This window comes from Strigops habroptila, chromosome 10, assembly GCF_004027225.2.
Source record: "Strigops habroptila isolate Jane chromosome 10, bStrHab1.2.pri, whole genome shotgun sequence".
In the NCBI taxonomy this organism is placed as follows: Eukaryota; Metazoa; Chordata; class Aves; order Psittaciformes; family Psittacidae; genus Strigops; species Strigops habroptila.
The window spans coordinates 38,857,463-38,869,793 of record NC_046359.1 but is presented as its reverse complement, the minus strand read 5'-3'; the positions used below and the strand labels follow the sequence as shown (position 1 = coordinate 38,869,793).

The window sequence follows — 12,331 nt, the reverse complement described above, 5'->3', positions numbered from 1 at the left end:
CTAGGACAGAGTGTTGAATCCTTGAGGACTGCCCTCTGAGGATCCCTTTGCAAGCCTCAACATGACGGAAGTGGTGCTGCTGGAGGCAAATCAGGAGCTCCACTTAACAGAAGGTGCTAAAACTTAGAGGCACTTTCCTAATCTGTTAACAGTTTAAAACCGTGAGGATGAAAAAAAAAAAAAAAAGGAGTTTAAGCATATTATGGTCTTTTCCATTCACTCTAATTCTTTATCTGGGACTTTATGCTTCTTTTAGATTTTGGAGAATTTTGGAGAGAATGCTTCTGGTGAGCCAATTTTAAAGTCTTTCAGATTGAAAAGTAAAAAATTATAAGCCATTTTGGGTCACTCAGTTTGCCAGCTTTTAGACTGGGGTGTTCATTTCTTTCAAGGAAAATTAATAACACAGAACAGTAACTCACTGAGGGAAAAAAGAACTATGTATTCAAAACCACAGAATAATAATGAGAGAAATCTTTCAGAAAAATTGTACATATACATAGCTATGTACACATAAACCCACAAATTCTTTGATGTCTTATTATAAATACTTACTGTAAGGGTGGTAGTCTTCAGTTGTATAAATTTCAGCCTCATCCCTATACAGCTGGTAAGTAAGCCTATTAGAATTTGGAGAGTCAGGGGAACTCCACAAAAGACTGATGACAGAGGAATTGAGAACTTCTCCTGTAGGAGGAGGTTGCTGGAATGGAGCTAAAAAAAAACCCACACCAAAAAAAGGAGGATGTAAAAATGAAGGTAATCAATAATCAGACAAATTTAAATAAAAATGCAAAGAAATTCCTATGTTTCCTTCAAACAAAAAAATGACAAGTAAACATATATGAGTGACACGAGTCACCCAGGCAAGACATTAATAGAGTAAACTGATCCATCCCAATGCTTTCCAACACAGCTGTTTATCCAAGTATATCTGTCTTGGTCGCAACTGGGATAGTTTTCTTCCTAGTAGCTGGTGCAGTGCTGCGTTTTGGCTTTAGAGAATAATGCTGGTAATGCACCAATGTTTTAGTTGTTGCTAAATAGTGGTTACCCTAAGTCAAGGACTTTTCAGTCTCTCCTGCTCTGCCAGGGAGGAAGGGCACAAATTTGAACAAATTAAATGAGATAGTTCATGCAGTATCCCCGGGACCCGTCCAGAGCAGGCAAGATGTGAAAAATGTGCTCTAAGCCGCAGCTGGGGAGAATGGTCCTACCTGGAGCCTCTGGCAGAAAGCTCTAGAGGAGATTCTAGATTGACCCCTTGGCTTTTGGAGTCACAAATACAGAGGGTCCAGGGCCACCTACATTCTCACTGAAAAAGAGATAGTGGCAGCCTAGGAAGAGGTTTGAGCTGCTTCAGAAGTGATTAGCACTGAAGCGCAGCTCCTCCTGGCACCCCGGTTGCCCATGCTGGACTGGATGTTCAAAGGGAGAATCTCCTCTACACATCATGCAACTGATGCTACCTGGAGTAAGTGGGATGCATTAAACACACAATGGGCTCCAATTGGAAATCCCAGTCATCTAGGAATCTTGGAAGTGATCATGGACTGGCCAGAAGGCAAAGACTTTGGAATGTCACCAGAGGAGGAGGTAACGTGTTGAAGAGGCCTCACTGTATAATAAATTACCAGGTCTGTTGGTTTGGGTTTTTTTCACTGGGGTTTTTTTGCGAGGTGGAGTGTGTGGTTATTCCTTTCTCTATTTCCTACTATTATTATTTTTATATTGTTATTGTTACATTTTACTTTATTTCAATTAAGCTTTTTTAACTCAACCCATGGGGTTTTACCTTGATTGTCCACCCAATCCTACTCAGGGAGGGGAGAGTGAGCAAGCAGCTGCGTTGTACACTTAGATGACAGCTGGGCTTGAACCACAACAACATCAAATTTACACATTTAAACGAATGACAGATAAACTTAATCCCTCCTCCCCTCCCATTAAAGCAAGTACAACACAGTTTTCCAAACACTTTTTCTCTTTTTAAAGTATTTCAAGACCTCTATAAAATGGGAACATGTCTATCTGGTCACATTATTGAAGTCTATATTTCAAATATAAACATATAACTTTTTTTTTTAGAGGATTCATTCCATTTTCTCATAGACCAGGCATAACTTCCTCTAATAGAATAGAAATGGAAAGTCCAACTAACTTCAAATTTTACTGAAGTGTTACAATAAGCCTGCTTAATCAACTGACAAAAAACAAAGAGGCAAATTTGGAAGGTTATTTAGACAATTCACTCCCATTTGTTTCCAATGAAATTTAAATCAATGAGAGTGAGGTAGCTAACATTTTAAGAAACCAGCCTGAGATTCTTATTTACCAAAATACTACTTTGCTATCACCTCCATTAACTTTGGAAAATGTGATACTTAATTGCTCTGGTATCAATGAAGAGAAAAACAAACCTCAAGTTCACAAGCCAAAAGTCTCACGTTTTCAGAAAGAGCAAAGCCCTTCCTACGTATCTTTTGTAATCCAACTGTACGATCATGGTCCATTCTAAGATAATGGCTATTACTCAGTAATTAAACTTTACATGCACAGATATACACATACACACAGATGTGCACACAAACATACTGTTTTTTGGTTGGACTCGATGGTCTTATAGATCTTTTCCAACCTAAATGATTCTATGATTCTATAGTGTGGATTCAGAGGAAAACATTTTGGTCCAAGAATGAGAACAGGGCAGTGCAGAAATCAGCATATAAAGTAAGCTACCAGGAGCTGGATCCAGAACTACCCAATAAGCTTTTCTTCCTTACATTCATACATACATAAGCATCCTTACAGTCATGCATATATAAGCATTTCCTCCTTACATTTTCTTCCTTACATATGGGAAAATATCAACATTAGAAACATGTGGGTTTCATTCATTTTCTTTCCTTCTGTTTATAAACTACATCATCTTCATTACATGGATATTTGCTTAATACACACTATTCACCAAAAGCAAATTATCAAAATCTGTTTGGCCAAGCTAACAGGAGACAAGAAGCAAAGAGTGAAGTTGCAGACAGAAAACGACATGAGGACCTCAAGCCACACAAGTGATGGATGTGGAGACTTAGGCTACATCAGTGGCTTTTTAAACATATGGGGTTTTAATACAAACCTAAAAAGTGAGTTGAAGCTTTTTTAGAGTAAGATAATGAAAAGCCCTGCTTCTACTGCAGTCTCTCAGTCCAGACATAGCAGAATATATTTCTAGAATTCATTGCATTCAACAGAACACAGTCATGATCTCCCACTAGAAAGCAAAGGTTGCTTTGCTGCCAATCTAGAGGGGTTTTGTTCAGCTGAGTTAGGAAGTGAATGCATGCTTAAGTATCTGCAGGAGTAAAGAATCCATAAGAGATAAGTTCTCCTAAATCCTTTCGGCATTTTGGAAAGTTTCTTTCCATGTAATTCATGCTCACAAGACCTGAGCAATCATAGAAATTTATCAGCATAACCTTCATTCACCATTCTCAGTCTCATACTACTGCAAATTACTTCTATGTGTCTGCTGGTTTGCATTGTGGATGTGTAAGCGAAGTATTGTATTTCATATTCTTTTTATGGAACATCTAAGATATTGTTGGGCAGAAAAACTGAAAATAGATCTTTTCCTTAAAGAATGTTAGTTAAACAGTGACAGCAACTTATGTTTTCTTCCCTCTGCAAAGACTTATAATGAGTAATGGTCTAGGTCAACAAAATACTATTCTGCAATGACAATAATCATAACTATCAAGCCAGGCAAAGATGCATATCTGTGCAACAAGTTAAAATATTTTGGTATGAATAACCAAAGGACTGCAATTGCTATATCATTTATGTCCAGAAGAGGACTCCGCTTGTCATTTCAAATACTGCCTGATGCATTTTTTTCTAACTAAAATCTATGGTATTATTTATCTGTGTCATATTATTATTAATCAATTTTATAGTTGAATTGCCATTGACCTTTATCCAATGTATATCCCAACATAAACAAGTAGGTTGGTTTATGTTTGCAAAGCACTTTGAAGATGAACAGCATCATAAAAGCGCCATGTATTATTATTATTATACATTCAGTTGAAACATCCTACATTTTTTTAAGAAACAACAAGCCAATCAACTATCTGCAGGATGAATAGATACTATGCCTTCTACAGAAGAGTATGGGGAGAAAAAAAACTAACTGTATGTAAACACTTAAAAGATAAATATCTTTGGAAACAAATCAGTCTCTTCCTTCTATCCCATTTATAGCACTGTGCATTCCACAACGCATATTATTTGAAATTTAAACTGATTTACAGTGAAATACAAACTGGAATCAAAGGGGTTCGATTCCAGATTGAAGCTGTCTGTCCTTGTAAACAAACTCTTTGTGTATGTACATGCTTGCAAATCAATAGTGTACACATATCACAATGATGAATATCATATAAATACCTATGCGGAATACACAAAGAAATAATTTGTTGAAGGAGGATCCAGAAACATACTCCAGAGATTATTTGGGAATGTCTAACCTTGTTGTTGTATTACACATGGCTACCTAAGTCTCACAGTAGGATCGGTGTGGCCATTATGAATTAGGCCTGCTGACAGAAATAACTAGTTAGCATCTGAAGAACACCTCATTCACATTGCATGGTATGGTGCCCTCAATGCCTGTTTCTGAACATTGACCTGAAGACAACTTGATAATTTTATTTTCTTATTACATATATTTTTCCTCTCCTTCTTTAAAATCCCTGCCAGCTTTGTGCTGCTGAGTAAATCTGAACATTTAATTCTAATTATGACACAAAGGCTGAAATTGTGCTATCTCTTCAGATCCAGACTCACTGCATGGGCAGAAATGCAGATGTTCCATTGCAATGTGTTTCTTTGCAATTCCTGATCTGACCCCCAGCGTAGCATTAGGCCCACCTCACACATGAAGATTTATCACACTCGCTTAAACTATATTGCATATTTTCCCAAAGCAACTGAAAAAGCAGCCTGCAGATGAGAGAGGCTACATTGCACTGAGGAGCAGATTCTGAATTAATCACGAGGAGCAGGTCTTCAACAGACCTTCTGTTCTTCAGACCTTCTGAAAGCAGATCTCCTGCCTCCTGTCAATGGCAGGAAAGGTGGCTAAGCTGTAAATTGTACAAATACTATTGCATTTGTGTGACTAAAAGGTGAACTCTGCATTGGTCACTACAAAGAACATAGTGGGAAGTGCAAGGGAACTACAGGCCGTTATTTCTCACTGGGTAGGACTGCAAGTGTAAGATGTGTGTATGACACGAAGCATTCTGTGCATCTCTCTAGAAAACACTCCCAAGATACTCACGACGAAAATCACCCAAACTTCAGAGACCAGGCATGGGGGGTGGGAGGAGTCAAACCCACTTTTAGTACCTCTGACCTAATTTAAAACTCACTAAATCAATAAAAACAAAACACTAATTTGAAAGACATGCTTTTAAGACCTAACATCCACTTACTTTTACTGCAGCCAAATAGGTTGTGGACATCCAAATTACTAGCATCAGGAACACAGTTGTCACATTTCAAGCCAGTTACAAATTGTTTACAAAAACACTGTCCAGTAACAAGATGACAAGTCCCACTAATGGCTCCTGCAGGATGACAATTACAGTGCTGACATCTACAAACAAAAACAAAGAGAGGAAGTGATCAAAACACATTAACACTTCAGTTAAGCACAGTAGGGTTGAGTTTAAGGGATCCTTGGGTAATGCAATTAAAGAATCATAAACAGTTCAGGAGCTTGAGACACAGGAGAAAACCCATTAGTCTGGTGAAAAAACAGTAACTTACCAAAAAGCTGCCCATTATAAAAAGAAACGTTAATGTCTCAATGCCAGAATAATATTCTAAATTAGATTAAAACTGCTTAGAATTAAAGAGCTTTTATGCATATATTTATCTGTATAGAAACTGGATAATAACATTTGGCAATAAGCACATTATGCACTCAGCCCTGACACAGTTACTCACACAACCTTTCCTGCAGAGGTCTAGAGTTCACCGATACATTTGTACTCTACATACTAGAGTACACTGATACAGTTTTATAGGTTTCTGCACAAAATATGAAAACTTCTAGCTTACAGGAAACTAGGCTTTTGTTGAAAAAGAAATCAGTTAATAATTTCTTATCCACAAAGGCAACTTGAAGTTGAACTAAATAACATGCTCTGAAGAAAGGAGAATGAATGTAGACAGAAATTGGGTGGAAAAACCCCTCAGATTCAAACAGTGAAAGGAAATGAAATAGCAAAAATCTGAATTTTTTAACAGAAAGCACATTTTCTTTGCAGCCTGATGGGCAAAACTGAAAATAACTGAAAAGAATATTTGATTAAATGTGTACATCGAATTATTTTTTAATTTAGAAGAACAACAACTTTAAAAGCATTGGTATCACACAAATGCCACATCTTCATTCTGTAAATCTCTCTGGCATCAGTCATGTACTCTCAGGATTAATTTATGCTTTGGTTTTCGCATGTGAAACCTCTCGCAATCAACTTCTCTCGTGATCACCTTGTTTTTCATTTGATATACTATTTTCCCACTGACATTAATTTATAGCAGGGATCCTAATATCAGATTATTCAAATATTCAAAGGCTCAGAGCATCTCAGAAGTTAAGCAAAGCAATTTTTTCGTGACTGCAAACACTGTTATGCTACCTATTGCAATACAGACTGCTATTATTTGTCATAACAGAAAGTCAACAATGGCAAATAAAACTTTGCACTTTTGATTCTAATTGCACTATACTTCAATTGCTGCACACCAAAGGAGTTTTGAAATAACATGGACTGGGGAAAATGTGGGACTGTACGGTGCAGCTAAAACATACTAGGAAATCTATACTTCACTCCCCTTGCCCTGAGTTGGAAAAGTCCAATACTCAGGCATAAGCATCATCAGCCTTGAGGGAATCTTAACTTACTCCAGATGCTAGGTCCCAAGACGCTGAAGCAGCAAAAAGACCTTGAAGAAGCACAAGAGGGAGAGAGATAGTCATGCCATGTTCCCTTCGCTCTGCTAACCCGAAGACTTGGACAAGACTTTTTGATTTATATTTGTCTGATCTTTCCTTGTCCAGTTTCACCAGATCTAGGGAACTAAGTGGTGCTGCCTTTACACAAGTTACTTTGCCATTTTCCACAGTCATCACTATCACCTTAGTCTCTTATCTATATGAAGGCAGAGATAAAAGTGAGTTCAGTTATGGTTAATGGCTTTTTAAGGCAAGGGAGGGTTGAAACTGTTTTCACATTAGGACACTAAAATTCAGGTCAATAATCACTGAAATAGACACTAAATGTGACAGATTTTTAAACAGGTTTAAGAAAACTTTCACATACATTTTCTGCCCATCACAGAGCTCTCTGTATTAGAGTTCCTTTACTCCACAGCAGCTCGTGCTGTGTGATCTCCTGGGGAATCATTCAACACCCTTAAAAAGGCTGGTAAAAGCTAAAGCTGCAAAATAAGCTGCAAATTTGTTTTATGGACTAATATCCTTTTGGGAATAAATAAAATACATTCTCTCTTGGAAACCACTATACTGTAGTTTGCTCTCTTTTACAGTCAAGAGAAAAGGGCAATTTTTTCAAACTGTATTAAGTCTTTTCATCTGTAGACAGTGCATTCAAATCCCCCTTCAAATAGAGGTTTTATTTAGACTATTTAAATGTCGTGACCAAAAAAGAAACAGTTTAGTTACAGAAAAAAACGAAGACAGAATTATTTGCTCAGTAAGAGACCACTTCATTATTTCATAATTTCATTGTGTGATGATAATTTAGTACATTGGGGGGGTAGTTAACAAAAGCGTCTCGATAGATAAACAGTAAAAGACAAGCTGCTCTTACTGCTCCTGTATATTACTGGACTTCTTTGGAATAAGGGTCCCCTGAGTATTCCAGTTTTCATTATCATTCACACATGAGACAATCAAACTCACATACACGTACAGCCACAGTAATAGCTTTCAGTGCCTGGCAGGGTGGGGCTGCTGCTTTCTGCTTGTTGCATTTAATTTTAGGGCAAGCGTAGGGTCCTTACCTCCACCTACACTGAACTGGGCTCCAGATCCTGTGCACAGCAGCATACATGTTGTCATATTCTGCTCCACAGGATTACACATTATGTTTGTGTAACCACATGCATCATTTTCTTAAACTGCAGAACACCAGAACCAGCTTTGTTGCTATGCACAGTTCATGCTTTGCAGTCAGGATTAAGGATTCAGCCAATTAAGGATCTTAAAAAAAAAGTAATAACTAATTCTTTGAAACTTTTAATCATGTAAAAAATATTTTCAGCATTATTGCTAAATGCTGCTTCTTCAAGATTCTGAGTCAAATACATTTGAGTTTTATTAAAACGGAATTATATATAACCAAGGAAAACAGACTTTTAAAACATGGAAAGAGAAATGTCAGGCCAAGATGAATTGCAATATTGATTTTGTGAGGATAAATGGGTTTTGTAATATTAATATAGAGAAACCTTTATTACATTGACTCTCTAGGTGCAGTTAGAGCCTCTCCAGCAATCTGTTTAAAATCTTCATTTTTCATCCTTATGGGAAAACCTCACTTGCTAAATGGATTTCATAAACAGTAATCTGTCAAGATACATATATATAGATAAACAATTTGTGATGTTCATCGACCAGTTCATTATAGTAAACAATACAGAGGTAAAGCATTTCAAATGCGTACCAATGCCCACAACCATTACGGATCTGTTCACACTTCTGCAAGACCCCAGTATTTCTAATTCTTTAAGTGCCAAAGAAATTTTCCTGCTTCATAAGCTGAAATGCATTAAAAAACGTGGAGTTCCTGTGTTATCTCAAAAATATCACAAAATAAATCAGCTCACATCTACATTCCTTAAAGTGGGAGAATTTTAAAGCCTCATTTTCTGTGTATCACAACTTTCGTTTCTTTTCTGCTATTGTGCTAAGGCAGATACGCCTTTGCCACTACAGATAGCTCATATCCTTTTCATTCTGTAACCACAGCATCCGTTAAAGACACTTAGAGCAAGGATGGTTTAAATGACTTTGTAACTTTATGCAGAAGGAAAAGGCATTTTACTCTTTTAAGAAGATATTAACAGTTAAATAAATGGATTAAAATAGATTAACAAATAAAGACTTAGATTATCATTTTCAGTGGATAAGCGTTTCTGGCCAAGGAACAGAGGTACACTGCCCAAGAAGATGATAACCAAAAGGAAGCCAAGCATATGCAACACAAGTTAATCATGTTAATGTACTACCAGAGCAAGTCTTCAATACTGTCATGAGGATTAAGTAGTATTAAAGCATTAAAGCCAACTCTGATTCAAGTTCCAGAACTGCAAAAATTTTCTATCTTTACAACCAGATCTGGATCCAGGCAATTCTAGTTATTTCCACATTTTGAATTTCAGAAGACAGCTCAAAATGCAGGTAATTGAAGGCCAATATGTAGTTCAGGAAAGCTATTGCTTAACATAGACACAAACCTCTCCATCATCTCCTAAGAAAAAAACCCCAAAAAACCTCTCTTTCAAGTAACTAAAAAAAGTGATCATTAATAATAAGGAAAATATATTTAAAAGGGAGCTTTAATATTACACACATTTTATTCTTCACCATTAGAAATGACAGGAAGTGAAAATAGGAAGTCCTTATTCCTACAGATTACTTTGCGGCCATTAGCAGATGCCTCTGTGACCCGCAACAGTAAAAAATAATTGTAAAAGATCTCCAAATGAGTGACAGTAACATAAAAGTTAAAGTGAAAAACCTGCAGAATAATCTCAAATATATGCGAGACAACACTGACAATCGCTGCCTAAAAGCACGTCTGCCCCACACTAGCTGAGGGAAATGAGCACAGGGAGGGGAATGTTGTACATGTACAGATTTTGCTTCTGCCTGTGGTTTTTTTGTTCGGTTGTGGTTTTAAAGGCAAAAATACTAAATATAACAATTTAACACAATCAGTCTGTGTTAAAATATGGTTGGCATTACACCTGCACAATCTTTCTGGACAATGTTTGAAAGGAAATTGAGATTGTGTGGATTAAGCAAGAAAGATGATCCTGGAAAAGAAAGATAGAGCAATAGTTGGAATAAAAATGCACTACCTATAGATATGTTTTCCCCTTACATTCCAGGGAATATATCCATATAATTTCAGTGTACCTAGAGGCCCCTAGGCTACATTAGATAAACAATTTAGCCTGTGGCACATAACTAAATGCTGAAAAAGAAAACACTGCTTCAGAAAACCAGATTTTTAAGAGGAAAGGTGCTGTATTTCTACTGCTGCTGCTAAACAAAATTTGGGAAGACAGGGATATCTGTATTTTTATTTTTACCTCTTTTTCCCCCCAATAAAATATCTGAGATCTTCAAAAGCATTCACTGGTTATAAGAATGGCACATTACCTGCATTTTAATAGTCAATGAGTAACACCTCAGAAACCATCACATCTTATTGAAGATACAGGGGAATTGTAGAGAAACAAATACCAAATAACTGTAATATTAGATAGCATTAGCATTATACAGCTTTCATGTTATTTCTACTTAAAGCTGTGGCAAAACTTCTACTTCCTTTACCTCCTGGGAGTACAGAGGGTTGTGTAACGTACCACATGTAAACCAGAGTGCACACATGAATTCAGAGAAGGATTAATGTAACTGGCGCACATCTTCTCATTGTCACTAAACTTTACAAATAGCTATGAGAAAACGGTACCGAGGAGGTTATATGTACCTATGACAAAGAAACACTCACCTCCCTGTGACAGAGTCAAATCCAAAATACAGTTCTTTGCAACGCTCACATGTCTGTCCTGTTACGGAAGCATCTTGGCAAATACATTGGCCAGTTAGTTTATCACAGACCTGATTCACTGAACCAGCTGTGTGGCACAGGCATGGCAGACAGCCAGTGACACTGGATGCAGAAGAATAAAAACCTGGAAAGAAAGGGGTTTTGAGAATAGAAATTATACAAAAAGTGAATGCAGTAAGATTATTATTAACTTGTGTAGAGCAGGGGATGAAACAACAGAACCAAATCTTAGGTAACGCACACATCAACTCAAATAAAGCAATATAGTCCTCCTGCAGAGCTGAGCTTCTAAATTTTCTCATTGGCACTTTGTAAAGCTATTACTCATCCCTCAGTTGCCAACTGTGATTTTTTATTCTCTCTCTTCAGACTTTATTTTAGACAGAGCCAATGCAAAATAGGGGGAGTACATTAATGCGTCTGTGGGGAAAGTAAAGACCCAAGGACATGAGAGGTAATAACGAATGCACCACAAGCAGTAGAAACATAAAAAACCAACATATGAGAACAGACATTTGTCCATTCTAGGCTGGGATCTTGTCTCTGAAATGGCCAGCTGCAAAACACAAGAAATGCATATATTTTCTTAAAAAAAATAAAAAAATCTCTTAATCTTTTTCAACCAGTGGCTGGCTTAATCCCTGAAACATGATGTTTCTTTAGGAAAAACACATTTGATGAGTATTCCCAGGTCTATGTAAAATTTACATTTTCCTCCTCCTCAACATAGAACTTCTATCCTACACAACTAATTTTTCAGAAACTAATGAACTAATGAAAAAATGTTACTTACCTGATATTAAAAAGCTTTCATTCTGAACCCTATTCTGCTCCTGTATTATTTCCAATTATAAAGTGGAGTGTTCACTTCGCCTTCTCCACAGTACATTTGGTATGCTTCTGCTACACTATCTTTCATCCTGTTGCCCTCACAAGCAATCTTTACCTATGCAAGTCTCCAACCCATTACTGATAAATACAGTTAGATAGAGTTTATGCATCTCTAATCTGGTCATTGAAGAACTTACCCACTATTCACAGCCTCGCCCGAAACTCCAAACAAAAGAGGTTTTACACACATTCTTTTAATGATGCTGTACCACTTGCATAATCTATTTGGCTATGTATGCACTTACTCCATTCTTACTAATTTCTACGTCTGATTAGAAGACAATTCGAGTAATGGCACACCACTAAGAAATAGAATTTTCCAAAATTATTTTCTGGTTTTATCCAATTATTAATAGATACTTAACTGCGTTTTTCCACACAAATTGCTCTGCTTTTTTTTTTTTTTTTTTTTGCTTTTGAGTGGCACAGCTCCTTGAAAATGTAGCAATGTATGACAGGTCTGCAGATGGTGGTGGTGACACAGCATTAACTGGTACCAGTCAACTGCAAGTCGGTATCTTTGACCATCAATCCTAAAATAGGGC

General features: G+C 36.9%; 1 protein-coding gene across 1 annotated transcript in view; it reads right to left on the bottom strand.

Annotated features, from left to right (window-relative positions):
- Nucleotides 1-12,331, bottom strand: part of USH2A (usherin) — a 367,116-nt gene that overhangs the window by 284,902 nt on the left and 69,883 nt on the right. Inside the window, exons 13-15 of the mRNA XM_030499989.1 lie at nt 10,836-11,019; nt 5,496-5,659; nt 556-714 (exon numbers count right to left, since the gene is read on the bottom strand). Coding sequence (XP_030355849.1) covers nt 556-714; nt 5,496-5,659; nt 10,836-11,019 — 507 coding nt within the window. The remainder of the gene's footprint in view (nt 1-555; nt 715-5,495; nt 5,660-10,835; nt 11,020-12,331) is intronic.